The sequence below is a fragment of the Mauremys mutica genome, chromosome 3 (genome assembly GCF_020497125.1).
Source record: "Mauremys mutica isolate MM-2020 ecotype Southern chromosome 3, ASM2049712v1, whole genome shotgun sequence".
NCBI classification, from domain to species: domain Eukaryota; kingdom Metazoa; phylum Chordata; order Testudines; family Geoemydidae; genus Mauremys; species Mauremys mutica.
The window spans coordinates 210,496,743-210,524,576 of record NC_059074.1 but is presented as its reverse complement, the minus strand read 5'-3'; the positions used below and the strand labels follow the sequence as shown (position 1 = coordinate 210,524,576).

The window sequence follows — 27,834 nt, the reverse complement described above, 5'->3', positions numbered from 1 at the left end:
TGTGTCACGGCCCAGTGCAAGTATGTCATAGGAAGTACAACAGCCCCACCAGGAGAGATTGGGGGCCCCACCCCAGAATAACCTATAGACACATGGGTCTCGGGTCCAGGCTGTGCGCCAATCAGGCAGGGTGGAGATTTGAACCTAGATTTCCCACCTCCTAGGTGAGTCTCCAGCCAGTAAGTGCTATGGGCAGGGCCGGCTCCAGACCCCAGCGCGCCAAGCGCGCGCGTGGGGCGGCATTTTGCCAGGAGGGCGGCAGGCGGGTCCGGCGGACCTTCCGCAGTCATGCCTGTGGGCGGTCCAACGGAGCCGCGGGACGACCGGACCTCCCGCAGGCATGACAGCGGACGGTTCGCTGGTCCCGCGGCTCCGGTGCACCTCCCGCAGGCATGACTGCTTGGGGCAGCCAAATTCCTAGAGCCGCCCCTGGCTATTGGGGGGGGCGGGAAAGGAGGGACAGCTCTCGCTTGCAAGAGGGGTTGGTCTGGCTTTGACACCTAACTCGAGGGGAGGGTTCATGACCCAGCTGTCTCCCCCACCTGGAGTTAGGGCCTAACCTCCCTCCTCCGCATTTCCTATTGGTTAGCTTAGCTGGCTTCTGGGAACCCCTTTTTAGACACCTGACTCTCCCTCATGCATTGTACAGGGAGCCCTGGTGCCCAGCTCAGGGTTGTGAACTCCCCTAGGCAGCAGAGTATCTAAAAGTCACAAGGGGGGTTTAGGTGCCTCTCATCCTTAGGAGCCTAAATCCCATTGACTTTGTTAGACTTACTCAGAGCTCCACTGGACAGAGGGGCTCACGCCGCTTGCGCTACCTCACTAAAAATAGCTGCGTAGCCATTCAGGGTGGAGTTCCGGCGCCGCGGCCGAGGGAGAGAGGCAAGTTCAGAGCCCGAGCTCCAGCCCAGGCCGCGGTGCCCAAGCAGCTATTTTTAGCGTGTTAGTGAGAGCCCAGGTGTGACGAGCTGGGCTCGGAGACTCACTGCCACGGGCTGCGCAGACACACCCTGGCTGGCGAAGTTGCTTTCCAGAGTCTACCTATGTATCTTTGAGCAATGTTAAGAGTTAATCACAATAGCCTTGGTGTAATCGTGTTAAATTCTCTGCAGGGGTTATGAAAAGACGACACAAACATTTTTGGAAAAGCCATGGCAAACTTTTTTTTTTGTTTATTAGCTATGCAGTATTTGTAAATTTCAAAGGATTTTCTTTGTGAATTCTTCCTAATGAACAAACCAAACAATTTGTTTGAGAATAGTTTATTATCCCTATTGCGGTGATCATTATTTTAAAGTTAGCCTACAGACTACACAGCACACCATCTAAATAATCTTCCCTCATCTGATTAAGACAACAGTAATTCTTGGGATGTATAATTTGCTCTCTTAACTCAAAAATATCCTTAAAGTTTGCAAAAATTCACATTGCTCCCCAGGGAAGCAGAATAGTTGTTCCTGTTTCTCATTGCAAAGCGAAGAGAACGTTTACAGTGACTACCTGAAATATTATTCTGTTACAACAGATGTTAAGGAAAAACTTTACAATGAATAAATCTCAGAGCTGTGTTTCTATGTGCCAGGAGATTTTGTACTGGGTCTGTTGCTGTCTGGATCAAGAAGAGAAAATATTTTGGTTAAAGTTCAGGTGCCTAAAATTACGCACCCAAATACAGCTTCAGGTGTCTAACATTAGGCAGCTAAGTTTGAAAATGTGGCCTGTATCTATCGGAGTGTCAGGATTCTGAGTCGTTAGACTCTGTTCCTGCTTCCATTGAAGTCAGTGGCAATTGGCCTACTGGCATCAGTGTGTCAGAGCAGCACGTATACATATTTGTGATCTTAAAAATGCTGACGCAGCTTGAATTATTCTGTTCAACATGGTGAATTTTACTAATTCATGTATCTGCTTCTTTTCCACACTCACTCCCAGTGTTGAGAAAGTGACAGAACATGTCACTCGCTTTTCTGGCTGTCTTGCCTAAAGAACCAACAGACACTATTGACTTTCTTTGACAGCTGCTACAGAATATGGCCCCGATCCTGCAAGCAGATGCCTGTGGCTTCGCAGAGCCCCCATGAAGTCAGTAGAGCTCTGCATGGAGCTGAATGCTGGATCGGGGCCCATTTGAGCTACTCTGCATGTGGTTTATGTAAAATTAAACAATCCCCAAGGAAGTGACCAGAAAGAGAGAGGAAAGCAAAGAGATGGGCCAGTGGTGAATGATGGCGTTATCTGTAGAGCCCAGGAATGAATCAAGGTACTCAGCTAGGAGGCTTTCCGTGGAAAGTTTCATAGAGTTTGAGGCTAGAAGAGACCATTAGAGCATCTAGTCTGACCTCCCTGAATTTCACAGGCCAATTCATTTTCACCCAGACACCCCGATATTAAGCCCAAAGACTTGATTTAGACTAAAACATTTCAGTCTCAGGAGGCTAAACTGTTGAGACCAAAGTTCCACCACAGCCCGAGGCTCCTTCACTGGCAGGGGGTTGAGAGATGCCCTTGATTCATTCCAACAGCTGGCCCAGGCCCAGGGAGATTGGACAAAACAGAGAGAAGTAAAGCGGGTTCCCAGTTCCCTACAACAAAACCGTGTCTGACTTAGAAGACACCAAAAAGAAACCATTTTGCTGAAAAATAGATCTCTCCAGGTGGATGTTTTTCTTCGTTGTCATGGTACCAAGTACAAAGCAGTGTATAGTAGTCTGTACATCAAAGTATTCCGGTGTAAGACGAGCAATCGTGTGACGACGTATGCTTGGATCGTAACTGGGAAGGTTGCTCAAGATGGATTCCTTAAGGCTTAGGGGAAGAAGCTCTGGAGGTTTTATGATGATTTCCATCTCAGCAGAGAGAACCCTTTATGGATCACGTACGTCAAGGTGGCTAAAAATGCAAATACCTACAATGGAAACAAAGCTGGAGTCAGGCACAGTTAATGCTAAAGGGTATTGTTTGTTGATTGGATATTTAAATTTGCCCATTCAGCAGTACTTATTTTAACCAATACAGTACTTGGAGCCCAAAAGCAGTGACTCCATTCCAGAGTTGCTAAGGGAAAGATTTTCAAAGTCACCAAAGTGATTTAGAATCCAAGTGTCACTGAAAGTCTCTTAGGCTCTGAAGTGCAGAAGTCACTTTTGAAAACCGGGCTTAAGTTCTTGAGTCACTTTGGTGCTTTTGAATCAGTTTCCCTGATCCTCACAATACTATTTGTGAGCATCTCAATCTCTGGTGGTGTCTCACACACTTTTACCCTCTCTCAAATGGCTGCCATCTGCCATTTCTTTCAATGGGGCTAAAGCCACAGCTGGCCCTTAGTTAAGATGGTCACCATGTTCCCCAGAGTCTTTGCAGGTAGAAGAGAAGCTGCCTCGAGTAAAAATCTTCACTGGCTTCTACTGTGCTCAGCGGGGACGAAGCCCCGGCCGGGCTTAGGGACGATGGCCACAGAGCACAGCACTCAGTAATACTATATTAGAAAGATGTTAAAAACAGTGGGCATGTGAGGAAACGCTGGGCTACTGCACGGGATATGAATGGCCCAGATCCCAGTGTCTTTTGGAGTCTGATAGATGGGGATGATTAACCTGCTCATTATTACAGCAAGAGAGAGAAGGGTTCTCCCCCTTCCCCCTCATGAAAGTGCTGGGCCTTAGGTTGTCTCCCAGGCCATTCAGCTTTTACTCCCGGTACATTTTGTTCGCCCCTCCACTGTGAAAGCTATTTGACGCTTGTAGTAGGAAAATCCTATTTTAATAAATGTTTTGATTTAGAATGTAGTATGTATTGATGTATTTTATAATTATGATTTAATATTCCCTGCCAGCCACCATTTTTAATTTCAAGGCAGGAATAGACTAGAATAGTCCTTATGGCTGATTAGGGTCACCTTTTGTTTTAGGATATGATTTCATTACAGTATTTGAAATAAGGTCTTGCTTCTTGTATGCACTGCAAACTCAGTTGTGTAAGGTTCTTTTGTAATCCCTTTAGTAACCATATAATCCTTTCCAAAATGTTATCCTGTTTGAAAGTCTCTGTACAATTGTTTGGGGTGAGTGAGGAATGTGTGCATAGTTAAAAATAAGTAAAAAGCCCATCACAAATGTCCAGGTGGTCAAGAAAAAGTGAGAGACTTGGAAACATCAAAAAACATCTATTGTATCCGATGCTAAATGAGTTAGCAGCATTGACAACCTCAGAGGTGAGGCAAACACCCCACCCCACCCCCCCAAGTGAGACAACAAAAGAGATAACAGCGGAAAACCTCAAGATTAACCCTACATAAGGACTAACGATCACAGAATGACAATGAAAAGCCATAGACTAAAGTGGGAATTGACAAGTATAAAGCTGGGGTGTTTTGCCATAGAACTCTCAGTTCAGTCCTGCAAAACCTCAGAGCATCAGATCGTGACCGACAGAGCCCAGCTCCTCACTTGTGCCCAATCTAACTGGCCAGGGGTGGTGAGTTATATGGGCCTGTGGTGCCCGGGCTCCAGCAATATTCGTAATAATTGGAGATATACCAATCTCCTAGAACTGGAAGGGACCTCGAAAGGTCATCGAGTCCAGCCCCCTGCCTTCACTAGCAGGACCAATTTTTGCCCTAGATCCCTAAGTGGCCCCCTCAAGGATTGAACTCACAACCCTGGGTTTAGCAGGCCAATGCTCAAACCACTGAGCTATCCCTCCCCTGGGGGCCCAGCACCACCAATGTTTGGGGCCAGGTCTCTCCCCTGACCTCACCTGCCACCCCCCTGTGCCTCCTCCAACGTCCCCTGGACCCGACGTGCTGCCCCTGCACGTCCCCCTGGGGCCCCGGAGCAGAGTGTCCCTGCCTCTTCCCTGCAGCTCCATGGTCCTAGTGTGAGAAGAGGGAATGGGGGGAATTTGGGACATGCAGGGCTACGGTGGCCAAAGAAAGAGGCTCCAGGGCTGCAGGTGCTGGGGGGAGACCCCCTTCCTTCTCAGCTTCAGCTCTGTGGCTGCCGTGGCAGAGGAGAGACCACCCCTCCTTCCCAGCCCGAGCTCTGGGTCTGCTGTGGTGGGGGAGAGAACCCCCCTCCTTCCCAGTCCCAGTTTGGGGGCTGCCGCGGTGGGGAGAGTGGGCACACCCATTGCATTAGAAAGGTTAAGACTACTGATATTAAAATATGAGTTGTGGGCTTTTATTTGTGGAACAAAAACATGTTAATTAGTATTTTTTTATACAGCGCTTTTATCCAAAGCGCTTTACAATAGTTCGCTAACGGGACAAACGACATTTGGATCACTTAATCTTTCCATCGAGACCCTCAACAATTTTCAAGTGGTCCATGGAAAAAAAAAGTTTGAGCCACTGCTCTAATTGATTAGCAATGTAACACCACCACAACATTCACCGGGACGACTTTACGTGAGGAGTTACTGTATATTGGCTTACAAGGCGGGGGGGGGGGGGAGAAAAGAGGGGACCTGGACCTGTTCTGGGCACCACCAAACATTATACAAACCTGCTGCCCCTGTAACTGGCCATTTGATTGACTCAAGCTATGACAGACTGGTAACTATTAAGACCATCTTCAGGACACGCGCGCATGTGTGAGTGAGAGAACGAATGCATATGCTGTTATATTTTCAATAAACGTGGCATATTGCCTTTTCCCCTGAAAAGATCCCATGTGCTTTTTATAAGCATAACACACATACCACTGCTGCAATGTCTTCCTGGTAAGTTTTAAACGTGGCCGAGTCACGGACCCAGATGGTGGCATAGGCTTGTAAAACAGCAGCACTCAGGTAAAACAGAGCAGCCATTGAATGATAGAAAGCATCCTAGAAAACAATAATAATTAACAATCGCTTCCAAGAATACCACTAAAGTCAGAGACAGAAGGTACTCTAAAAAACACACACACGCTTTCCTGGCAGAGCGACAAAAGCACTTTGGGCTATATACAGCTAGTTCATTTAATTTGAGCCTCAGGCCAAAATGGTTTGTGCAAATGGGATTCTGTCCAAGTCTGGCAGTTTGGCAAATGGATTTTGGCAGAGAGGAGCTGCATTGTGACCCAGATCCTCAAAGATATTTAGGTGCCTAACTCCCAATTGGCCACTCCCAAGGGAGTTAGGTGCCTGGATACTTTTGAGGATCTGGGTCTTTGCATCTGGGCCTGGCCTGTGACTAGGACTCCTAGGTGCTACAGAAATGCAAACAATAAGTAAGAGCAGACAGGGGGACTGAAGGCAAAATCCCCAATTTTCACAAGGTTGTGGTATATGGAGGCTGTTCTCCAGGGCCAGCTTTATGACCCACAGGGCCTGACTGGAATACTCGGCAGCGGCCTGGGGCTTTGGCGGCACCAAAGGAGCCAGGGCTCTCCAAACTCCCCGCCCTTCTCTACCTCCTCCCTGGCTTGCAGTGAAGCTTATCAGGCCAGCGTCCGCGCTGCCCATCCCACAGCTGGAGTCATCAGCTGAGCAGGGCATCATGGGGAGGGGGGGCAGAGACAACCTAGCCCTGTGGAGGTGAGACTTGACTGGAAGGTGAAGTGTAGCCTTGGGCTTGGGAGCGAGTTCCTGTACGTAATGAGCTAGGCTTGTTAGAAAGGAAGAGAGGATGAGGATGGAGCGAAGGCCCAGTGACCCCAAGCAGGAGCAGAGCAGTTATATCCGCACCCTGGCACTGTCTTGAATGGTACAAGGGCCTGGCTAATATGCTGCTCTGTGTGCCAGAGACCCAGGAGGGCATGGCCTGTCAGTACAGGGCTATGGCGGGAGGGGCAGGGCCTGCTGCTCTGCTCTCGATGTGCCGTCTGGTCCACAATACTCTCCAGAGCCCAGGCGCCATCTTGTCTTCTTCCACCAACGACTCCTGAGGAGACTGGCTCCACCCTGCTCAGCTCGCCATCATGGAGGACCTCTTCGTCCCACCCCCCAAGCCACTGGAGGAATGTTCCAGTGAGGAGGGAGGGAAACTTGGGATTATTAGATTTTCTAGGCCACTCCTGAACCGTTGTGTCTGAGCCCCTCACAACACCCCTGAGAGGGAGGGAAGTTCCCTGTGTAAACAGATGGGGAGACTGAGGCAAAGAGATTTGCCTGAGGTCATTCAGGGAGTCTGTAGCAGACCCAGGAATAGAACTCAGGTCAGAGCAGAGCACTAATCGGAATTGCCATCCCATGGGAAGTTCTGATATTTCAACTCCCCTTCTCCCCCGCTGAACTGGGACAAAGATGAAATATTGAAATTTTCCCCAGAACAAGTTTTCAAAACATTTCATTTTGGAAACAGTGAAAAGTTCCATTTCAGTTTGTTGAACTGACCCCTAAACATTTCACTTTCAGTCAGTGCAACATTAAACTGTATTGCCTCACGGGAGTTGTAGTTTGGGCCAGGGGCGGCTCTAGGAATTCCGCCGCCCCAAGCAGGGTGGCGCGCCACGGGGCGCGCTCTGGCAGTCGCCGGTCCCGTGGCTCCAGGGGACCTCCTGCAGACGTGCCTGCGGAGGGTCCGCTCGTCCCGCGGCTCCGGTGGACCTCCCGCAGGCATGACTGCAGAGGGTCCGCCAAAGCCGCCTGCCGCCCTCCCGGCAAAATGCCGCCCCAAGCGTGCGCTTGGTGCGCTGGGGTCTGGAGCCGGCCCTGGTTTGGGCATCTCAGGCCTCCATTCTCCCCAATGGTCTGAGTTCCCCAGCCATGCCTCATCTTCCATGATGCACTTGAACTCATGTGTCTCACTTGGTGAGCCATGTGGCCTGTCAGAGGAGAACCTGTGTTGCACCATGGGAGGTGTAGTCTGGCCAAGGAAATCCTGGGGACATGAGCAGTTTGAATTATAGTTCCCACAGGGCAATGGTGTCACCATTGGGAAATGCAGTTTAATGGTGAATCGACCCAAAGCAAAATATTTTGTTCTGATTTTCCTGGCAGAAAATTGAAAAGTTTCAGCAAATTCAAAATTATCTTGTGGAAAATTTTAATTTTACAGAAACTATTGCTTGTGAAAATAATGGACAGAAAATTCCCAACCAGCTGTAACTCTGATCTTCCAAGTCCTGTGGTAACATCTAGTCCATAAGAACATCCTTTCCCTGCATGTGGCACTATAGTTTTCAATGGCTGACATCTCAGAGGGGGCAGAAGGCTCCCCGGAAAGAAAGGGCTTTGGAGGAGAAGAGGGAAGGGAGGTACATCAGGAGGGGTGTGGACTACAGTCCCTTCCTGGGGAATATAGTGAAATGCAAAACACAGCTTTGCTAATTGCTCATCAGAACAGGTGCAACATGCACAACTGCTGGGCTTCCTGAGCCAGCAGCAATGGAGGCTCCTTATTCTGCATTCAGGGCCTGATAGATAGCAGCTTTTGATAATCCTGCAATGGCACAGTGAAAGGCATATAAACCCAGTCTGCCAACACACATGCTTAACTTCTCTCGACACCGGTGAATAGTCCCACTGATTCAAGTACATGCCTATGTGTTGGCTGGATCAGGGCCACAGTGCTCAGATTGCATGTGTCAGTGAGCTATACAAAGAGAGGATCAACTTACCACTGCGATCCAAGAAGATTTTCCACCATGAGCGCCGCAGAAATAGAGGCACATGAGAAGAGTTGAGAATGTGAAGCAGAACACGGAGACAAACATAACCCAGCCTTGCACTATCTCAAAAATTACCCTGGTTGAGGCCACCAGAATCCAGACAAGGCCTCCAAACACCTACAAGGAATAAGTGAAAGGGAGAGAGAACAGAATAATTCAGGTTTCGTATCTTCCATCATCATGTGTCATGTTATGATCTCAAAAGACATGATAAGTCCATTGGTCTCAACCTGAAAGCTGTACATCAAAATTGCCTTCTTTCCCCAAGAAACTAATAAGGATATTAATTTAACAAACCCTGCCTTAATAAACTACGGCAGTTCTACACCTAGATTTCCCTTCTTCTCAGGCAATTCACAAGGCATCAATCATCTAGCTCTGCAATTTATTGTCATATGGGGGGGGGGGCGGCGGTCGCCATCTCATACATGAATACAGGCAGTCCTCAGACTTACAACACAATTGCTTCCTTACAATTGCATCGTAAGTTGGAACGTTGTAACTCGGAACTGCAACTTGTGGGACGAGCATTGTAAACTCAAAACCTATAGTCATTAGTTAATTCAGGGTGTCAATCTAGAAGCGTCGTATGTGCCGTTCAACTTAAGTCGAACGGCATAAGCCTGTATTTAATAGCCCCAAAACAAAACACTTATGAAGGGAAGTGTTTCCTCCATGGAGTCCAACACTCAGACGTAATATTACAGAAATTTTGCACAACCCACCTGCTACAGCTGACCAAAGTTTTCTTAATTTTCCATTTTTAATGACGTTTGTTGTTGAAAATTGGAATTTATTTTGTTAATGGAAAATCTAATGAAAAATTGTGTCTGCATCTTGGGAGGTTGTTGACCAGCAACTGAGCTCAACATTTTGTTTGTTTACTTATTTACATTTCAACAAATGCAAAGTTTTTGCCCCTTCCTGTGATATTGGTACTGTTTTTCTGGCTAGCTGTGCCGCTGCCATTGGTGTGCACAACAATAGACACAGCTTTACATAGGCTTCTGGCTCTCCTGCTTTAACAATGTGGCTCCTATAGAGCCATAGAACTGGAAGGGACCTCAAGAGGTCATCTAGTCCAGTCCCCTGCACTCGTGGCAGGACTAAGTATTATCTAGACCATCCCTGACAGGGGTTTGTCCAACCTGCTCTTAAAAATCCCCAGTGATGGAGAGTCCACAACTTTTCCCTGGGCAATTTATTCCAGTGCTTAACCACTCCGACACTTAGGAAGCTTTTCCTAATGTCCAACCTAAACTGCCCTTGCTGCAATTTAAGCCCATTGCTTCTTGTCCTGTCCTCAGAAATTAAAGAGAACAATTTTTCTCCCTCCTCCTTTTAAGTACTTGAAAACTGTTATCACATCCCCTCTCAGTCTTCTCATCTCCAGACTAAACAAATCCAATTTTTTAAATCTTCCCTCGTAGATCATGTTTTCTAGACCTTTAATCATTTTTGTTGCCTTTCTCTGGACTTTCTCCAGTTTGTCCACATCTTTCCTGAAATGTGGCGCCCAGAACTGGACACAATACTCCAGCTGAGGCCTAATCAGCGCAGAGCAGAGCGGAAGAATCACTTCTCGTGTCTTGCTTACAACACTCCTGCTAATACAGCTCAGACGGGCTTATCTACACAAGGATTTACTGTGCACTAACTTTAGTCTGTGTGCACTGAAGAGTGTCTACACTGCAGTTAGACACTCGGTGCTGGCCTGTGCCAGCTGACTCCGGCCAAGGAGCTGTTTAATTGCGGTGTAGCCTGAGCTCTGGGACCCTATGATGGGGTGGGTCCCAGGCGCCAAGCTGAGCCTGGCTGTCTATACGGCAATTAGAGAAACAAGGTGGGGGAGATGAGACCTTTTATCGGACCAACTTCTGTTGGTGAGCAAGCTTGTCTGGGACCAGTATGGCTACAACAACACTGCATGCTGCACTGCAGCTAAACCGCCCCACAGCCTGAGCCCAAGCCAGCGGGCGAATGTGCCAGCTGCAGGTGTCTAACTGCAGCGTAGACACATCCAACGTGGCCGTCACACACACCATACAATTCTTTAACGTGTACTACCTGGCCAGTTAATACGTATTCTTCACTCCACTTTGAAAGTGGAGTAAGTGTCACACACCGTACCTCAGAATGACACACTGTAGCCCCCACATATGTCATGATATTACATACATGGCATGCCCTGTAAGGTATATGAAAGGTCGTGATCTGCTGAAACCCGTTGATCTGTCCAAATATATATATCGTTAGTGTGTATAAAGTTATTAGATTGTGCTGTATGGTTGTTAGTGAAATATGCTGCAAGTTTGCTAGTGACACACAAAGGATCCCTGCCCAGGGGGGTGTTGACCGCCCATTAATCGACCTTGTGACTCAGCCACGCGAGCACCACACAATGGGGACTGCTCAGTCACTGGGACATGGGGACTCAGCAAAGCCCACCAGGACGTGCCTGACTAGCGTCTGCCAGGCCCATGGACCAAGGGTGTAAAACAAGGGACAGTAGCATCACGTTTTCACCTTTCTCCTCCCCCACCTACACTGGACACAGCCGGGATGCCAAGACGACAAAGGTCATCTGAGGAGACTGGTCCAGGCTCAGGGGGAAGCCTGTGCAGTAAGGACTGTAACATCCCATGGGGTGAGAACATTGCTTGATCTAAATACTGTGCTTATTTTTATGGTCTTTGGTAGCCACCTCTGTCCTTTTATGCCAACCACTTATAATCACTTAAAACCTGTCTGTAGTTAATAAACCTGTTTTATATTTTACCCAAACCAGTGTGTTTTGCTTGAAGTGCTTGGGAATTCTCAGATCAGATTACAAAGGCTAAATGTCCTCTCCACGTTGAGGGAGGGGTGGATTGGGTAATTAATTTATACTGGTCAGGCTTCTGAGCAGGGCAGAGCAGAACAGCTCTGGGGTCCTAGGCTAGGGAGCTGCGGGGAATTGGCTGGAGCCTCTCCATGCTGCAGTGTAGACATAACCCAAGTTACCATTTTGTGCTGAGGTTTGGCTGATTCTGATTTCAGACACCAACTTACCCTGGCAAAATCACAACACTTATATTTTACATCACTTAAGAACATTTTGAAAGTAGAGAAGATATTTCCCCCGCAGCATCACAACATTCAGAAATCCTCTATTGCTGCACGCTGTAGGAAGATGTTCTGAGATGCCTTTATTTCATCCCAGCTTTATCCTGGGAAGGGAACACATTTGTTTGGCTAGTCTCAAAAGGCCCAGTAGTTTGACACATTGAGAGAACCCACTGGATGGGAGCATTGTATAAGTGCAGAAACACACACGCTGGATTGATCACATGAATGAGGTCTTCTGCAAACCCCAGAGGAAACATTTTCTGGTCATCACCCAACTTAGTGACGATCTTCAAAGCCTATTGATGCAAGAGCCACACTAAGCACTATGTGGAAGTATTTTTACTCTTCCATATCACCCCTGGAGATTAACAGCTGCATGCCCCTTTCATGAACTTAGAATATACACGTTTATTAGTAGGTCTAACGACAAGCCAGGAGGCAATCACAACACAGTGGCACAAATAGAGTCTGAATTTGCTTGGTCAGTTGCTGGAATCTGCAGATGATCCACGACTCACTGGCAGCGAGGGGCTGTGGACATCCCCAAGAACTGGGAGGTGCTCGGTTGAAACCCAGCGCAGTGTGGAATGCGAGGTTAAAAAACCTGTTCCACGTATCGTTTTCTGAAATTCTTCGCCACGGTAAGTAGGTAACATGAGCCCACACACCGGGAGAGAGGGACCTAGTTTACTCTGTCAAAGCAAAGAGCAGGACAGCCTGATGAATGGCCCCTCCAATTATCTGTCAAGTACAGGAAAGGCTAATGAGCCCAGAGCCTCAGGTACTGTTGTCAAACACTTCAGACAGCTGTTCCAACATCTCTTAGCACCATTAGCAGCCATTAGCAATGGCAGAGTGGCTGCTGGCTGGGTATGTCGCTTCTCCTCTCTCGGCCTCACAAATCAAGCCTCACCCACTTCACCTGTTGTAAAAATGTCTGATTTGAGAGGTCATGAAAGCCGGCTGCTAAGTGCCTTGCTCACCTCCCTCCCTCACACACGTTTCTGTTCCCGAGTTCCCACTCCATTTTTTAGCTTGACATTGATATAAGCAAACAAAAGAAAAGAATGCAGCCCCTCCGGCCCAGTGCTGAGCTCTCATGGCCTGGCAAGCTGGAGCAGAGGGACTCTTGGGGGAGGCAGGAGTTTTGGGGGGGGGGGGTGTTGATTTTTACCCCTGAAGGTTTGAGAACGTTCTGTTCTGGACAAGCTGGGAATACGACGCAGCCAGGCTCTCTCACATCCAGACCTCGGGGGGGTGGGGGGGGTCTAACCAGCCTGACCCTTTCCAAGTCTGCCATCAATAACACTGTTAGCACGACGCATTTGAGAGGACGTGGGAAACTTCTCTCGCATTTATGTGAAGAGCGCGCTTAAGGCCTGAGCCCTGACTGCCCACATGCTGCTCTCAGGAAGGCCTAGTGACTGGCCTGTACAGAGTACGGGAACCTTCACCTCAGATCCTAGGGATTTTGCTTTTAGTGCTCAGGGGCTTAAATTAACCCCTCGCTACCCCCACTCTTCTCAGCCAGAGATCTCACAGCACTGTACAAAGGCCAGTATCACTGCCCCCATTTTATAGATGAGGAAATGGAGGCACAGGGCAGTGAATTGACTTGCCCCAAGTCACCCAGCAGCAGAGATTTGAACGGAGCCATGGTCTACTGAGTCGCAGTCCAGTGCTCTCTCCACTGGTCGATACTGCCTCCCCGCTGAGGGGGATGTCTCTCCCCACCGCTGACTGCGGGGATGTGGCTGTATGCTGCTGTGTGACCCGGGCAAGTCACTTCTGTTTCCCCTCCCTGTCTGTTGGGTCTGTGAGCTCATTGGGGCAGGGCCTGTCCCTCAACCTTCTGCCTGTGCAGCACCTAGCGCCAGGGCTGGCTCCAGGATTTTTGCCGCCCCAAGCAGCAGGGAAAAAAAAAAAAAAAGCCGCAATCGTGATCGGCGGCTCTTCGGCGGCAGCTCCACGGCGCCACTTTCTTCTTCAGTGGCACTTCGGCGGCAGGGGTGCGCGATGGGGCCCCAGTGCCGGCTGAGGCTCCGGGCACTAATGTACTGGAATAATTCCAATCTGCAGAGACCGCCTGCCACACAGAGCAGCTCAGCAACAGAACTTGGCAAACAATTAAATTACCATCCTGAAAAAGGGTTTGAACAGAACAGGTGCAGGGATGTGGTGATTTTCTTTCACCTTGCATGGATAACATTGACCTGAGCATGGCCTAGTCCAGCAAGCTGATCCACAAGGCAAGATCCTTGTGCCCTGGTGGATCTGAGAGCAGGATCAGGCCTATGAAAAAAGACAGGGTGGTGAGGTCGTCCCATTTGAGCAGTCTGAGGTTCTGCGTTTGTACAGCCCCTAACACAATGGGTCCTGGGTCACGGTTGCGTTCCTAGGCACTACAAATCATCAGCGTCCAAGGCAGTTTAATGGTTCCCTTCCTAGATGACACTACTTGGAGTCTGAAACAGAGGTGTGAAATCAGGCAGCTCTCGGCAGAACCTCCCCACATTTACTCACGAATTGCGAGGGTAACACAGAGAGCGGCACACTGGGAACACCTGAGTGTGTCTGTCATGTTGCAGCATTTTGTAACTAACAAAACCCCATGCTGCCCATGTGCCCCAAGCACACAGCACTTCATGAGCTTGGAATCCAGAGCTCCAGAGATGTGGCCTCCAGTAAAACTGGAGAACGGCCACACTGGGTCAGACTAAAGGTCCATTTAGCCCAGTATCCTGTCTTCTGACAGTGGCCAATGCCAGGTGCCCCAGACGGAATGAACAGAACAGGGAATCATCAAGTGATCCATCCCCTGTTGCCCATTCCCAGCTTCTGGCAAACAGAGGCTTGGGACACCTCCCTGCCCACCCTGGCTAATAGCCATTGATGGATCTATCCTCCATGAATTTATCTAGTTCTTTTTTTAACTCTGTTATAGCCTTGAGCTTCACAACATCCTCTGGCAAGGAGTTCCACAGGTTGACTGTGCACCGTGTGAAGAAATACTTCCTTCTGTTTGTTTTAAAACTGTTGCCTATTCATTTCATTTGGTGACCCCTAGTCCTTGTGTTGTGAGAAGGAGTAAAGAACACTTCCTTATTTACTTTCTCCACACCAATCATGATTTTATAGATCTCCATCATATCTCCCCTTAGTCATCTCTTTTCCAAGCCGAAAAGTCCCAGTCTTACTAATCTCTCCTCATACGGAAGCTGTTCCATATCCCTAATCATTTTTGTTGCCCTTCTCTGTACTTTTTCCAAATCCAATATATCTATTTTGAGATGGGGCAACCACATCTGCACTCAGTATTCAAGATGTGGGTGTACCATGGATTTATATAGAGGCAATAGGCCATCCACCTGGCTCCCCAGGCAGGCAGCTTTTCCAACCTGGCTGGAGCTAGCTGCAGTGATCAGTAAAAGAAAGGCTGCGTTAGGATTGTAAACAGACAGCGGGCAGAGGAATGTGGCCTCCCCCGGGGGCAGCCCCATTATGCTGATGTGGTATCATCTTCCCCCATCTGAGTCAAAGCTGCCTTTGCCTGGGTTTTTCCACATAGCTCGAAGCTGTCAGGGGCTCATCTGTGCTGATGGACCATGGCTAAAGGTGCAGCCTTTTGGGTCAGCCAAGCCCCCCAAGGTGGCTGTATGAACCGGACTCACTGGAGCCTGCAGCCTTAGGCTAGAAGTCCCAGGAGGAAAGGCATGTCTGCTCTCAGCTAGAAGTGCCACCAGAGCCGCCTTTCTTGGGGCATCGCAGTCCTCTGCCTCCTCCCAGGCACGCCTAGGACCTGGAAGAGAATCTCCCCTGGGTCCCAGGGTGGATGGAAATCAGAACAGCTCCCCTGAAGGCCGTGACATCATGCCAACATGCAGCCGCTGCGGAGCCACTCCCCAGAGCTGACCCAGGAATGCCGTTTGGTTCAGTTCCAGCAGTGCGTGACGGTGAGGTGTGTTCCCTGCCAGCCTTGCCCTCCCAGTTCCTGGCTCAGCACCATAACAACCTCAGGCAGCCACCCGCTCCGGAGTGCGGCCGCCGGTCTTTTAACTCCCCCAGCCCTAAGGTAGCACAGCAGTGAATCTAAAAGGGTTTCTGAAACCGCCAGAGAACAGCAGCCACCTCCATTGCCCAAACCAGTGACAAAGCCACTAGCACGCCAGGGGAGCTCCAGCAATTAGTCTCAGTGCTAGAGACGCTTGGAGTCAGAGATACCAGTCTGGAGACTGCACAGACACCCTCCAGCCAAACACACACACATAATCAGGGGCTAGTGTGGGAACATCTCCCCTCCCCTCGTTATGGGAGGGCCATAACTTTCACTGCTGGGAAGTCAGAACAGCCCCTCAGGCCTTGTCTACACACAAGTTGTATCACTTGAACTATCCCAGTGTAGTTAGAGCAGTTCGACCCCCTGGTGTGGGCACAGTTGTTCCAGTATAAAGGTTCTTAGCCCAGGATAGCTGTATGGGGAGGGGAGTAGCGGAGCTGCAGCCACACTACGGTTTAGAACCAGCTCGGTAAAAAGCCCACACCTGAACGGTGTGTAGAATAAGGTACAAGGGAACAGGCCGTATGTGATTATTGCTGGGGTGTTCTCCAAGCCCCTTAGGGAATTAGGAGCACAAATCCCACAGACTCCATCAGCACTTTTGAAAACACGGCCCTGGACAATGGCTGTAAATGCTACAGAGAATCCAGCTTCTGCTCATTACAGTGCCGGATTCCAGAGAGCTGTGTGCCCTTTAGCTGCTGCTTCTGAGGACTGGTCAGCGAATTCTAGCTCCATCCTCTGGAATCCGATTTCCCTTCTCTGCTTGCTCAGGAAGAGAGTTCTAGTGTGCTCTTGCTGAGGCATCAGACTTTGCCAGTGTCCCACTAGCTGTCTGCCCAGCAAAATGCAGCACGGAACACAAGATGGGACTGTTGCTTAGATTGCTGGCTAAGCCCTGGAAATACGGGTTTTCTTTTTTGGCCAGTCAGCTCGCCTTGCTGCATCCAATAACTAGCTCTTCAGTGGGGAAGTCCCTTCTATGTTGTGGGTTAACAATTCTGTTGCAAACTTCTTTTGTTGCTCTTTTGTTACTAGTAGGGCCCTTTGGGATTTGTAGCCATTCCTTGACGACTGTTTTTACAGTTCTGCAAATACACTTGTAAAACCAACACTTCCTTTGCAAACAGAGACAAGGGGTTGGGAGTCCTGCGCTTTGTTCTCCAGAACCAGTTCACCTTCCCCTAGGGACGCACTGAGCCCAGGGGAGGGCGGGTTTCCCAGCCGCAGTCCCAGCGTGCCTTGTTTGCGTCTTTCCCCTCCCCTCTCAAAGGCGCTGGCACCATGTCACTAGCTGCTGGGAGTTACACAGCGGTGGGTGCTCCCGAGGCTGCGGTACAAAAGCGAGCCAGGAGCCTAGGCAGTAGCTAAGAACAGTGCCTGGGCTACAGGCAGATAGAATCACAGAGTCCAAGGCCAGCAGGGTCTGCCAGACCTCCTGTGTCACACAGCCAGGGAGCCTCCCCTGGCCCAGACCTTGCGGGTGTCTTTCAGAAAGAGATGCAAAGTTGGGTGGTTCAGACTGCACCAGAGCCTGGCTGAGGAATCCCCTCCACTTCCCATTGGGCCCAGAGCACTGACTTCACTAGTGGAAACAGGATCTGCGCACACAGCCCCTCAGAGGTTCCTTTCTCTCCTGCCGCCTCCCATTCATGCCTCACCAGCACTGGATAAGCTGCACTGAGCCATGAACCAACAGTGGGAGATGCCCAGGTTAAATGGTTTCATTCCAAGCTGCCTCCTACACAGTCGAGTTCCCCTGACATCCCTGCTCCCCTGCATCCAGTTCCCAATTCTCCCTGCCCATCGGGCCATGCCCTGAGCCCTGACCCTCCTCTCCCCCTCCATAGCCAGACCCCCGCACCCCCATCAGTGCCCCAGCACATGTCCCCTTCATCCCCGTCCCTCCATCCAGGGTACAGAGGCCAAGGGCAGAGTACAGTGAAGGGGGATGGGGGAACTGACCCTGCCTTGGTGCTAGGGCTGGCACAGGGACCAAGGGGAGCCAGCCTCACCCCCTTATTAAATGGATCCCAGCGTAACCTCTGGCCTAGCCTTGCGCTGCCAGCTGCTCTTGCCTGGTGGGATTTAGTGGGAGTGGCTGATAGCTGGGTCATGCTGGCCACATCTTGTCTCACCTCCAGTCTTCCCCGAATACCTCCTGTCCTCACTCTTCCCCGCCGCTCTCCCAGCTACTCTCCACCCCAAACCTTCCCCCGCTCACGGCCTATCTAACTCCACTCGATAGGCGACAGGTTTTGGCAACAGGCTGGAGTGAGAAACCTTCCCCAGGCTGGTTTGCTGTGCCTGCTCCCTGCCTAGATAACAGGGATCCTCCCCTTCCTCATGTTCCCTACACTCACTTGTCACATCTTGCCAGAAGCTCCATGGCAGACTCCTCAGGGAGAGGATCCTGGCTCCTCCCGTATGTGCGCAGCACCCGGCACAGCGACCGGGACCTCTGGGGACCCGTTACAAGAACGTAAGGAGTCAGGAATATGTATCACTGCGAGAGCTGGGTGAATAATGGATTTGTCTGCTCACCCGCAAGTCTGAAAAATTGGGGGCAGGGGGTGGGGTTCAGTTGGGTTGAACTGAAAACAAAATTTTGGTGACTTGAAAAGTTAAAAAAAAAAAAAAAAATTTGCTCAACCCAAATTTTGGTTCCATTTCAAGCATTAACGTTTTTTATTAAAAGCATTTTTGAAACAAAGCCATTTTAAATCAAAACACCAAAATATTTTGGTTTAAAAAAAAAAAACCTGACGTGGTGATTGGGGAGGAAATTTTATTTGTTTTTTGGGGGGCCCCAAAACCAAATTTGGCAAATTCAGCACAAATCTGTGAAACGTTTCAGGGCCACTGAAGCTGCCTGTTTCTCTGTAGTTTCATATGGAGAGTTTCACCCAGCCGGGGTGACCAGCTAGAAAGTGTAAAAAATCGGGACGGCGGGTGGGCGGGCAATAGGCGCCTATATAAGAAAAAGCCCCAAATATCAGGACTGTCCCTATAAAATCAGGACACCTGGTCACCCTACACCCAGCACTAATCGCTATTCTTATGCTCAACAGCTTTGCCCCTGCACTTTCACTGCTCCCCCCCTCCTCAGGAACTCTTCCTTCCCCCGCTGAAGGCTAGAGAGCCGAGTTCAAAACGCCCATTGCTGCTCCTCATGGTCACTGCTCTCCCAGCCAGAGGGCCAGGCGGGGCCCAGCTTTGGGCTCCCTTGATGCTACTCTAAGCAGCAAAAGCAAATCAGGTGTTCATCTCTGCCATTGTCTGCAGCTGAAAGTGTTTCCAGCCCATCTGAGCTGTGCTGGGTACACCCCCGTTAGGGTCACCTCCTGGGTTTGTTTTCAGCAGGGCTCAGCCATGTGTCCACAGCTGCTGCCCGGCCAGGCTACATGCTATGTACACATGCGCTAGCTGGAGCAGGTGTGTAGGAACAGGGGCATCACCCCCTCCCCATCCCCTAGGGTAGCCCTTGCCTAAGTGACTCACTTAAAGTCACACAGCAAGTCAGTAGCAGAACAGGGCATTGAACCCAGGTCTGAGCCTAGGGTGACCTAGGGTGACCAGATGTCCCGATTTTATAGGGACAGTCCCGATTTTGGGGTCTTTTTCTTATATAGGCTCCTATTACCCCCCACTCCCTGTCCTGATTTTTCACACTTGCTGTCTGGTCACCCTAGGGTGACCAGATGTCCGATTTTATAGGGACAGTCCCTATTTTCAGGGCTTTGTCTTATATAGGCTCCTATTACCCCCTACCCCCATCCCAATTTGTCACACTTGCTATCTGGTCACCCTGTCTGAGCCCCAGGCCAGCACCCTAACCCTAGACTGTCCTTCCTCTTCTGCCTGAAACCCAAGCTCCTGGGGTGAGCCAGGCCTCACGGGGCTCAGGCGAGACTTTTACTGTTTAGTCTCAGCCACTGTTGCCTCGGATCCTTCTTTTCCGGTTGCATTTGCTCCTCCTGCCCCACCCAACTCTCCTCTGGGCACCGGCAGAAGAGTGAAACTTACTCGAGCCACATCTCTGATCCTTCCTGGGAATGTAGGTTGCAGATTCCAAAGGAGCCTAAGGGAGTTAGGCCCAAACTCCTGGCACCTAACTCCCTTAGAAAACCCCATCCTTCTCACATTTCACTTTGCTACCTCAGCAGCAAGGAGGTGGAAGGAGAATGTGAGAACAGCTCAGGAGGTTTTTGCTGCTCTTCTCTGCCTTTGGAGTCTGCTACTTTTCCACTCCGGCTGCACCTTCTTTTCCTGCATAGCTGACTGGCCACACAGATCGGCGCTTGGTGGGCTGGGAAGAAGATGGGGGGTAGTTAAACAGAATGCCCAACGCCAGGCTCAGGGGCGTGGGACCGCGCAGATGGAGATGACAGTATTTATGCAAACCCTGAGGAGTCTGGCCCTCGGAGTGTCACGGGGCCTGATGATACTCTTTCAAATCAAGCAGTCATGCAGCTAAATTTCTCCACACCCTTCTCTAGAAATGTTTCCTCTAGGAGCGCTCTCATCATGTGTGATGAGTGTCCTGACAGCTTTGTTGTGTTTCTGTAGCTACAAAAAAACCTGTGTGTGGGGTCGGGGGAAGTGTTCACTTAGTAATCCAAAATGATAATAAAACCCAGCAATTCCAGCGATCACACAGGATCTAACAACTCAGGGCAGCCGACTTCGTGCCAGCACCAGAATAAAAACAAAACTGTCCTCAGCCAGATCCAGAAAGCTCATTGGAAGGACCAGTTTGGCAGAGGGCAATGAGAGCACAAGGGTGGGTCTGCCAAAATGGATCCACTTGCAGGAGGGGGGCCACCGTCTGAGCAAAGCCTCCTTTGGCAGGTTGCAGCAGAGTGATGTTAACAAGCAGAGAAGACACCCAACCTGCAGCACATTCCAGTCTGGTTTCTCTCAAGGCGTGTCTGCTTCGACCTGGGGGGGACTTGAGGGGCCCCTGCTAACTTTGATCACTAGTGCGCTGCAAGCGGAGGGCAGCCACCACAGCGCGAGCAGCAGGAAACCAAAATGGCAGGTGCATGCTTAGGGTGGTTAGTCCCTGCTGCCGCTCACACCACTGCAGCTTGCGTTCGATGTGTAGCACTCACGCTATCAGAGCTGGCCCAGGTACGTCTCCTCGAGCTGGAAATTACCTCTCCAGCTTGAAACGCAGACATACTCGGCATGGCCTTGCTACTGCAGCTTGTGCAGCTGTCTGGAAAGCTCTGAACATCGACTATCTGACTAGAATTAGTCTTGGATGGGTTAGATTTTTATCATTAAATGCCGGTAAACATAAGTTTCCCCTAACACCCCAGCAAAAATATCTCCATCAATAATCATCAAAATGTACAGATGGGCAAAGTAAGCAAAATGCTGCTTGACAACAGAGTTTAATTTAGGGATATTTACTTTGTATTCTTGGACATGGGATGTTGCCAATTTGTGTTTTAATGGTTATAAAGCTTTAACTTGTATAAGCTCAACATCTATCGGCATTAAATATCTGACCTCTCCATTGTCTGACCCCCAGAGCTTCCTGCAACCATGAAAATTTTAATTGATGTAAATGGGGGGGGGGGAGAATGCTTCAAAAATAGATATCTGCGGAAATGATAAAAAAAAAATAAAAATCAAGTTCTGCCAAGCCCTAACCATCGTTAAACTAGTTGTCAACACAGTACATACCAAATTTCCCAAATAGTAAAACCAGATGTCCTGATCATGTTATCTCATCTCAGGACCTTTTGCCACAATAATAGTTGCATAAATGCTTCAAATGTCAATGTTTTCCCCTGATAAAAGCAGTTGCTATATCAACTCAAGAAAGGCAATTTCAGTTTTAACATTGTGTTGGGTAACTTATCTTTTAATCAAAATTTTGTTACCAATGCATGACTCCCCCTAAGTACACAGCTCGGAGCGATAATATGTCCATAGGAGTTTTCAGCACAATTGATATCTACAATTATCTGATTGTTGGCATGAGAACACCTTCCAGCTAACAGGCCTAGGAACAGGAATAGCTAACAACTTGCAAGCCAGTGCTATCGCCTGCAGTGTTACCGAAGCTTTGGGGGCCTGTCTCTCCATTGCCTTTCCACTTGTGCAGTCGCTACCCATGCAAAAGGAGATGGAGTCAGGCCCTTGCAAATCAGGAGACTGGCTTAAACATTTTCCTTCCTGCTGCTCCAAACCCTGGTGCATTCTGTTCACAAGGGATTCAGCAACTTTCTGCAGCTGTTTGTGTTCACCAGAGTTTGCACTTTGTGCTCACTGAGTTCTAGCAAACAGGGAAACAAACTCAGGGCAGCACGTAACCGAAAGTATCAAGTTTGGGCTGGTTTCAGGGCAGGATTAGGCTGCACAGCCTGCAGTGGCAATAATAAGGGAAGGGAAGTAGTAATACCGTGGAGGCCAGGTGGGTGAAACTGCCCAGTGTGCTGCAGATGAGCAGGTTGGAGGCGTGGGATGTATCCAAAGGAGCGCTGACCAGGATCAGCCCAAGAGGGAAGGGGCTGCATGTCTGGTGAGCGGAGGATGTGGAAAGTCAGGGGCGGCGTTGGGGTTCCCAGCTGCAGCAGTGATGGAATCAGTCACTAATTCTGACACAGGCAGGGGACTGACAGCAGTTAAATCTCCAGGGCTGAGGAGCGAAGGGCTGGACGTTTTCAATCTGCTTTAACCAGCACCTAGCTGAATCCCTGGCCTCCAGCTCTGGGAGGTCGGGCTCCCCAGGCGTGCGCGAGACCCCTCTCCCATGGGGCAGGGGGGGCAGACAGGATAGCAGGGAAGAGCAGTCCTTCCCTCTGGCTCTGGGGCTAAAGGCAGACGGGGCCGGGTATATGAGGGGGAAGGAGACCCAGTGCCCAGTAGTATTTGGGGCCTGGATTTGGACACTGGCTTTCCCCAAGGATAGCAGCAGCAACAGGCAGACCTGGGAGGCGAGAGGACAGGGCCTGACAAGCGCTGGGCACCATGTGAGACTGCAATCCCTCCCCCCAGTGTCTCTCCCCCCCGGAGTCAGGGGCAACGAGCGACATCCTGGCTTTACTGAGGCCAATGAGAAATCTGTCATGGGTGTCAGTGGGGTCAAGATTTTATGCAGAGCTGGCAGGATGGGGGAGGGACTCTGACCCACCCCTCAAACAGCAGTGGGGGGCACCATGGAGACCGCATGGGACAGGAGCCCCTACTCCCAGAGGCTGGAGCAGCCAGCTCCCACCCCCACAGCCCCTCGGGCCTCAGGGCCTGTGACTGGATTGCATTTCTCAGCTGCTGACAGAAGGGAACTTGTGCTGGGGAGGGGAGGTGCGGGGAGGCTGGGGAAGGGGAGCAAGGAGTATGAGGGGTGGTCCGAGGAGCTGGGGCAAGGATTACAGATGGGGAAAGATATCAGTGTAACCTGGGGTTTGTTGACCTGCTGCAAGCAACGAGGAGGAGTGAATAGAGAGTCTGGGCCAGAGGGACGAGCTGGGGTACAGATGTACGCGGTGCTGGTCGCTTTGTCTGTCTGTTGGATCCCTCACTGTCTGCCTCTGCTCCAGTTTACACCAGTGTAATCCCACTGACTCAGGGGAGCGGCTCCTGCTTTGCACCCGTGTTAGCATGGCACAGACAGCCCCATGCTCGCTACACCAAATACATGGATGATCTAGCCACAGGGCCTGTGACAGTATTTAGCCTCCCCCTGAATAGGGCCATACTATTTTTGTTCAAGGTTTTTTTGTTTGTTTTTTAATAGCTCCACTGCAAGCTATTTCATTCTTCACACTCATCTCATGTTTCGCATCAACAATCACAGCCAGCTACATACCTTTGCATCAGCACCCTATGACCAGGTTTCATTGGCTTCTTTTCATTCTCTGTCTAAACACATTAGAATTAGGGTTGCTCAAAATAACGAGGACATTTCGTGAACACTTTCTGAAATGTTTCCCCATTTATTTTTAGAATTTCAAAATTTGAAACATTTTGGCCAGCTCTATTTCCAACAGCGAGCGAGTGTTCATCGAACAGATCGCTTTCGAGCTAAAGCTTTGAACAAACAGTATGTACGAAGCAGCAAGGTGCATTTCAATAACACAGAACATTTACCCTGCTTCTTGTCCAGCGATAGGTTTTTGAGAGCAGTTTTTTAGTGTGCTGCACACACTGTATTTCCTCTGCCTGTTTTCTCTTCCTTTATCCCATGCTCAGAGTCACAAGTGGACCAGAAATCCCCAGTGGGTGTAAATCACTGCCAGTCCAATGAAGTCTTTAGAATTACACTGATTTACAGCAGCTAAGGATTTGGCCCTGTGTCCTGCCAAACACCGGGAATAGCACTCTGCACTCCTGCCCACATCAGCTGGGTGTTCCCCAACTGAACAGGTCTGCCTGGCCAAATCCTTCCTCCTCGGTGGGACCCCTCTGAAGAAGTGACCCTCTTGCTTAAGAGTTCTATTGAGAAAAACTAACTGTTCTCAAATCCATGCTGGAGCAAGGAACAGAACTGGTTCGATCTGTTTAAATTGCAATTCATAGATTCATAGACCCATTATGGTTATCTAGTCTGACCTCCTGCACAATGCAGGCCACAGAATCTCACCCACCCACTCCTGGAACAGACCCCTAACCTATGTCTGAGTTATCGAAGTCCTCAAAATGCATCAATATTCTAGCTGGCACGTTGGATCAATTGGCCAGGTACCAAATGAAGTCACAGTCCGTATCCATCTCCTCCCTAAACAATCATCTTCCAAAGGGACAAGTGCCATGAGAGCTCCTCCTCCCAGCTAGTGGGACATGTGCGCTGCACGAAAGCAGCGGCAGCACGAACGTCGCTGGCAAAGGGGAGCTGGATTTCTGATCTCCCCTCAGAGATTTTTGGGTGGATCGTAAGAAGAGAACGGCCCCTCCTCATCCTGTCCAGCTCGCCATCCACGTGTCCCCTCCTCCTCAGCCCTTGTTCACTATCACACTCCCCAGCCTTCTGTCAACTGGGTGGAATTGTTCTGGGTCCCAGGAGCTGCAGGCCCCGGCCTGTTATCTCAGGGGCGCTGGGCCCCACCTGCAGTTCCTTTACTCTCACTATCTCCAGGGCTGTTCTCAGGTGGCTTATCAGTTTGTTCAATGGTGGAGAGAAGTGGGCATAATAAACCCTCTGAGCTGTTCAGTGGTCCGACTGTTTGGCCTCACGGGCAGTGGGCCGGGGTACCTGCCCTAGTCAGGGGGCAGATTTCAAACCCTGGGGGGAGCGGTGTTTTTCCCTGCAGCTTATCCTTTCTGGGAAGGGAGGTTGCGCTCCGTTCCCAGAGCCAGGCTTTGGGCTACACAGGAGCGACACATTCCTGCCACATTCCCGTCAGAAGGGCGCCCCTGCAGAGCGAGACCCAGGTGCAGAGCCCACACACCTGACCTAGCTGATGGATGTGGTCGGCCATGTCTGTCACTGGGGTGGCTCCTCGCTGTCCTGCTGCTACAGCTCCTGACTTACACCCTTCCCCCTTCGGGGCTCTGCTAGTGTAATGCCAACAGACCCTGGTCATCGTCGGGCAGGATCGAACCTGGGACCTCTGGAGCTTAATGCATGAGCCTCTGCCGCATGAGCTGAAAGCCAGCTGGCTGTTAGCTAAGGCTGTAGAGCAGACTCATTCTCTCTCTCTCACTAAGTGGTCTCGGTGCCACTCGATGGGACAGACACCACACCCAGGAGGTGTGTGGGTTACACTCTCTCTTCCGGGTGGCTGCTGCCAAGGTGGGGGGACCCAGTTCTCACAGGACTGCGCTAGGGTCACTGCGGGAGCAAAAGGGAGTCTATTGGGAGGCCTCGGAGAGGCTGCTGCATGGGAGGGGGGCTGTAGAAAGGCCCCCACAAACCTGTTGTGTCCCTCTCTGGGAAGGAGAGACGCCATTGCTTCTGGGCGGGAGGAGGGTTCGGGGCAGCCATGGGAGTGGGTACATAAGGCCAGGGGAGATCTCCATCTGCCGCCTCCTCACTGGGGGGCGGGGGGAAGAACATCCTCCCCACCCCCGGGTACCCCTGCTTACTGACCCCGTGATGGGACTGGACTCTACCACGGGGCACAGAGGCACCACCACAGGCCCACTCCTGGACCTTGGAGCCTGAGGTTGGTCAGACACCCTCCTCCTTCTCCTAGCGTGACATCCACCCAGGTGCAGGGAGGTAGGAGATACTAGGGCCCCGAGTCTGCAGACGGCTCCAAGCTGCTTGGAGGGAGCCAGTTGCAGCATCAGTGCCGAGACATTTGTCTTGTAGAACCAGGCCTGAAAAGCACCGAGCCCTCCCACTCCTGAAGGCCTTACTGGGAGCGAAGGGTGCTGCGTAACTCACAGGGGGCACTAAGAGACCAAAGGTATTGAGACCCCAAACGCCCATTAATCTCAGTGGGAATTAGGAACCTAAACTGATCTGATCTTAAGCATTGGGCAGGATCAGGCCCTATGTGACCTAATGATCCTGAGCTATCATTGTTTAGACAGCACAATGTAAATGCTAGTTTTACTTGTTCAGTTACATTTTTCAAACAAATGCTTTACCAGCAATGTAACATTATCCCCTGGTTTCCTGTTGTTTTAAAACTGCACAGAGCAGGGGGCAGGGCAGGGGAGATTGGGAGAGGAAGGAGCCTCTGCCCTGTGAGACCTTGAACAAATCCCTTAAACCTGTTCAGGCAAAGTCTTGGACCCACTGAAGCCAATGGGGCCAGCAGTCTTTCACCCTGGGAACCCGTTTGTCCACCGGTCACATTGAGAGCTGGTCAGAATTTTTCCCCCCCTTCTGGGAAAACTTCAGCTTTTCACTGGAAAACTGAAAAGTTTTGGCCCAAAAACTGCAAACAACAAACAAAAAAAGGTAATTTTACAATTTTTATCTGAATTATTGGTTATTGGCTGAAAAAAAATAATCTGAGATTTTGTTTTTTTGTTTTATAAGTTTTTAGAGGAAAACAAATCTCTGCAAAAGTTTTCATTTTGTCAAAGCTCCACTTTTCTGTCAAAAAACAGGTTAGATGGAAAAATGTTCAGGCGGCCGTAGTTACATCTTTAATGTTTGTTAAATACCTGGAGAGTCAGTATCATTTTCTCCCACTGTAATATTCAGTTTACATAATAGGCCTAATTCTTTGTCCTTGTGACTATTCATCTGATACCGTCTTTAATCCTATGATCTCATACTACTACTCAAACATCATAAAATGCCATACAGTTGTTTTTGCCACCTTCGATATGTGTTGTATCTTGCAGTGCTGTGTCTGCCAGGGTTCATGCCAGCCCTTTATTGGAAAGTCTAAACTTAGCCAGACTTTTACAACATTCCACATATTATGTATACACAGTCAATTCTCTCATTTAAAAAGGCCTCCAAATTTGCAGCGGAGTTAGAGTTTGGCTGCCCCTCGGAAAGCTTGTATTGTGCATGTATCAATAGCTGAATTGCCGTCACAGACAACAGGCTTCATTTAGCCTTTTTAATATTTTATCTTCTGCAGTGCTGCCAACACTTATCCAAACGCATTGGTCAGGAAATTGGGCACAGGTAGAGGCTGAGGTTATGAAATTTGCCTAGGAGATTTGGCTGTCCAATTGCCATTAATGCTGTGGAAATCTCAGCCATGAAGCCCCCACTCTTTTCTCCACTGCCCCAGTTATGATGGTCTCACAACTGCACCCCAGAATTCATGCCCCCAGCTGTATCCTGCAGGGAGCACAGTGAGCATTGGGGGGCGGGGGGGGGGGGAAAATGTACACTGCCACAGTGCAAAGGTGTGAGCCAGAGGTGCACAGCACCATACCAGCACATGGCTTAACACTGTACTTTACTCAGAAAGCTGCAACACAAAGCCTCTGGGGACCTTCACAATCATTGCTCTGGTTCTAAAAATTCAATTAAAAAAAGAAAGCCCAAACTTACAAATTCAGGGATAAAGAGGAGATCAGGAAATGTCGTCAGGACGGAGAAGCCAGTAGGCAAGGAGACTGAAGCAGCTGCCGATGACATTTTTGTCCGTTCAACTGCACCACCTGAGAGACACTGGTTCTTGCAACTGGAAGGGGCTTTCAAATGCA

At 49.9% G+C, this 27,834-nt stretch overlaps 1 protein-coding gene across 1 annotated transcript; it reads right to left on the bottom strand.

The window, feature by feature from the left end:
* Positions 1-1,175: 1,175 nt before the first annotated feature.
* On the bottom strand, positions 1,176-27,834 carry MAL (mal, T cell differentiation protein). The gene is made up of 4 exons (XM_045010736.1): positions 27,680-27,834; positions 8,541-8,708; positions 5,698-5,823; positions 1,176-2,905 (listed from the first exon to the last, which is right to left on the bottom strand). Exons 1-4 carry the CDS (start codon positions 27,764-27,766, stop codon positions 2,831-2,833), a joined length of 456 nt encoding a protein of 151 aa, XP_044866671.1. The 5' UTR covers positions 27,767-27,834; the 3' UTR covers positions 1,176-2,830.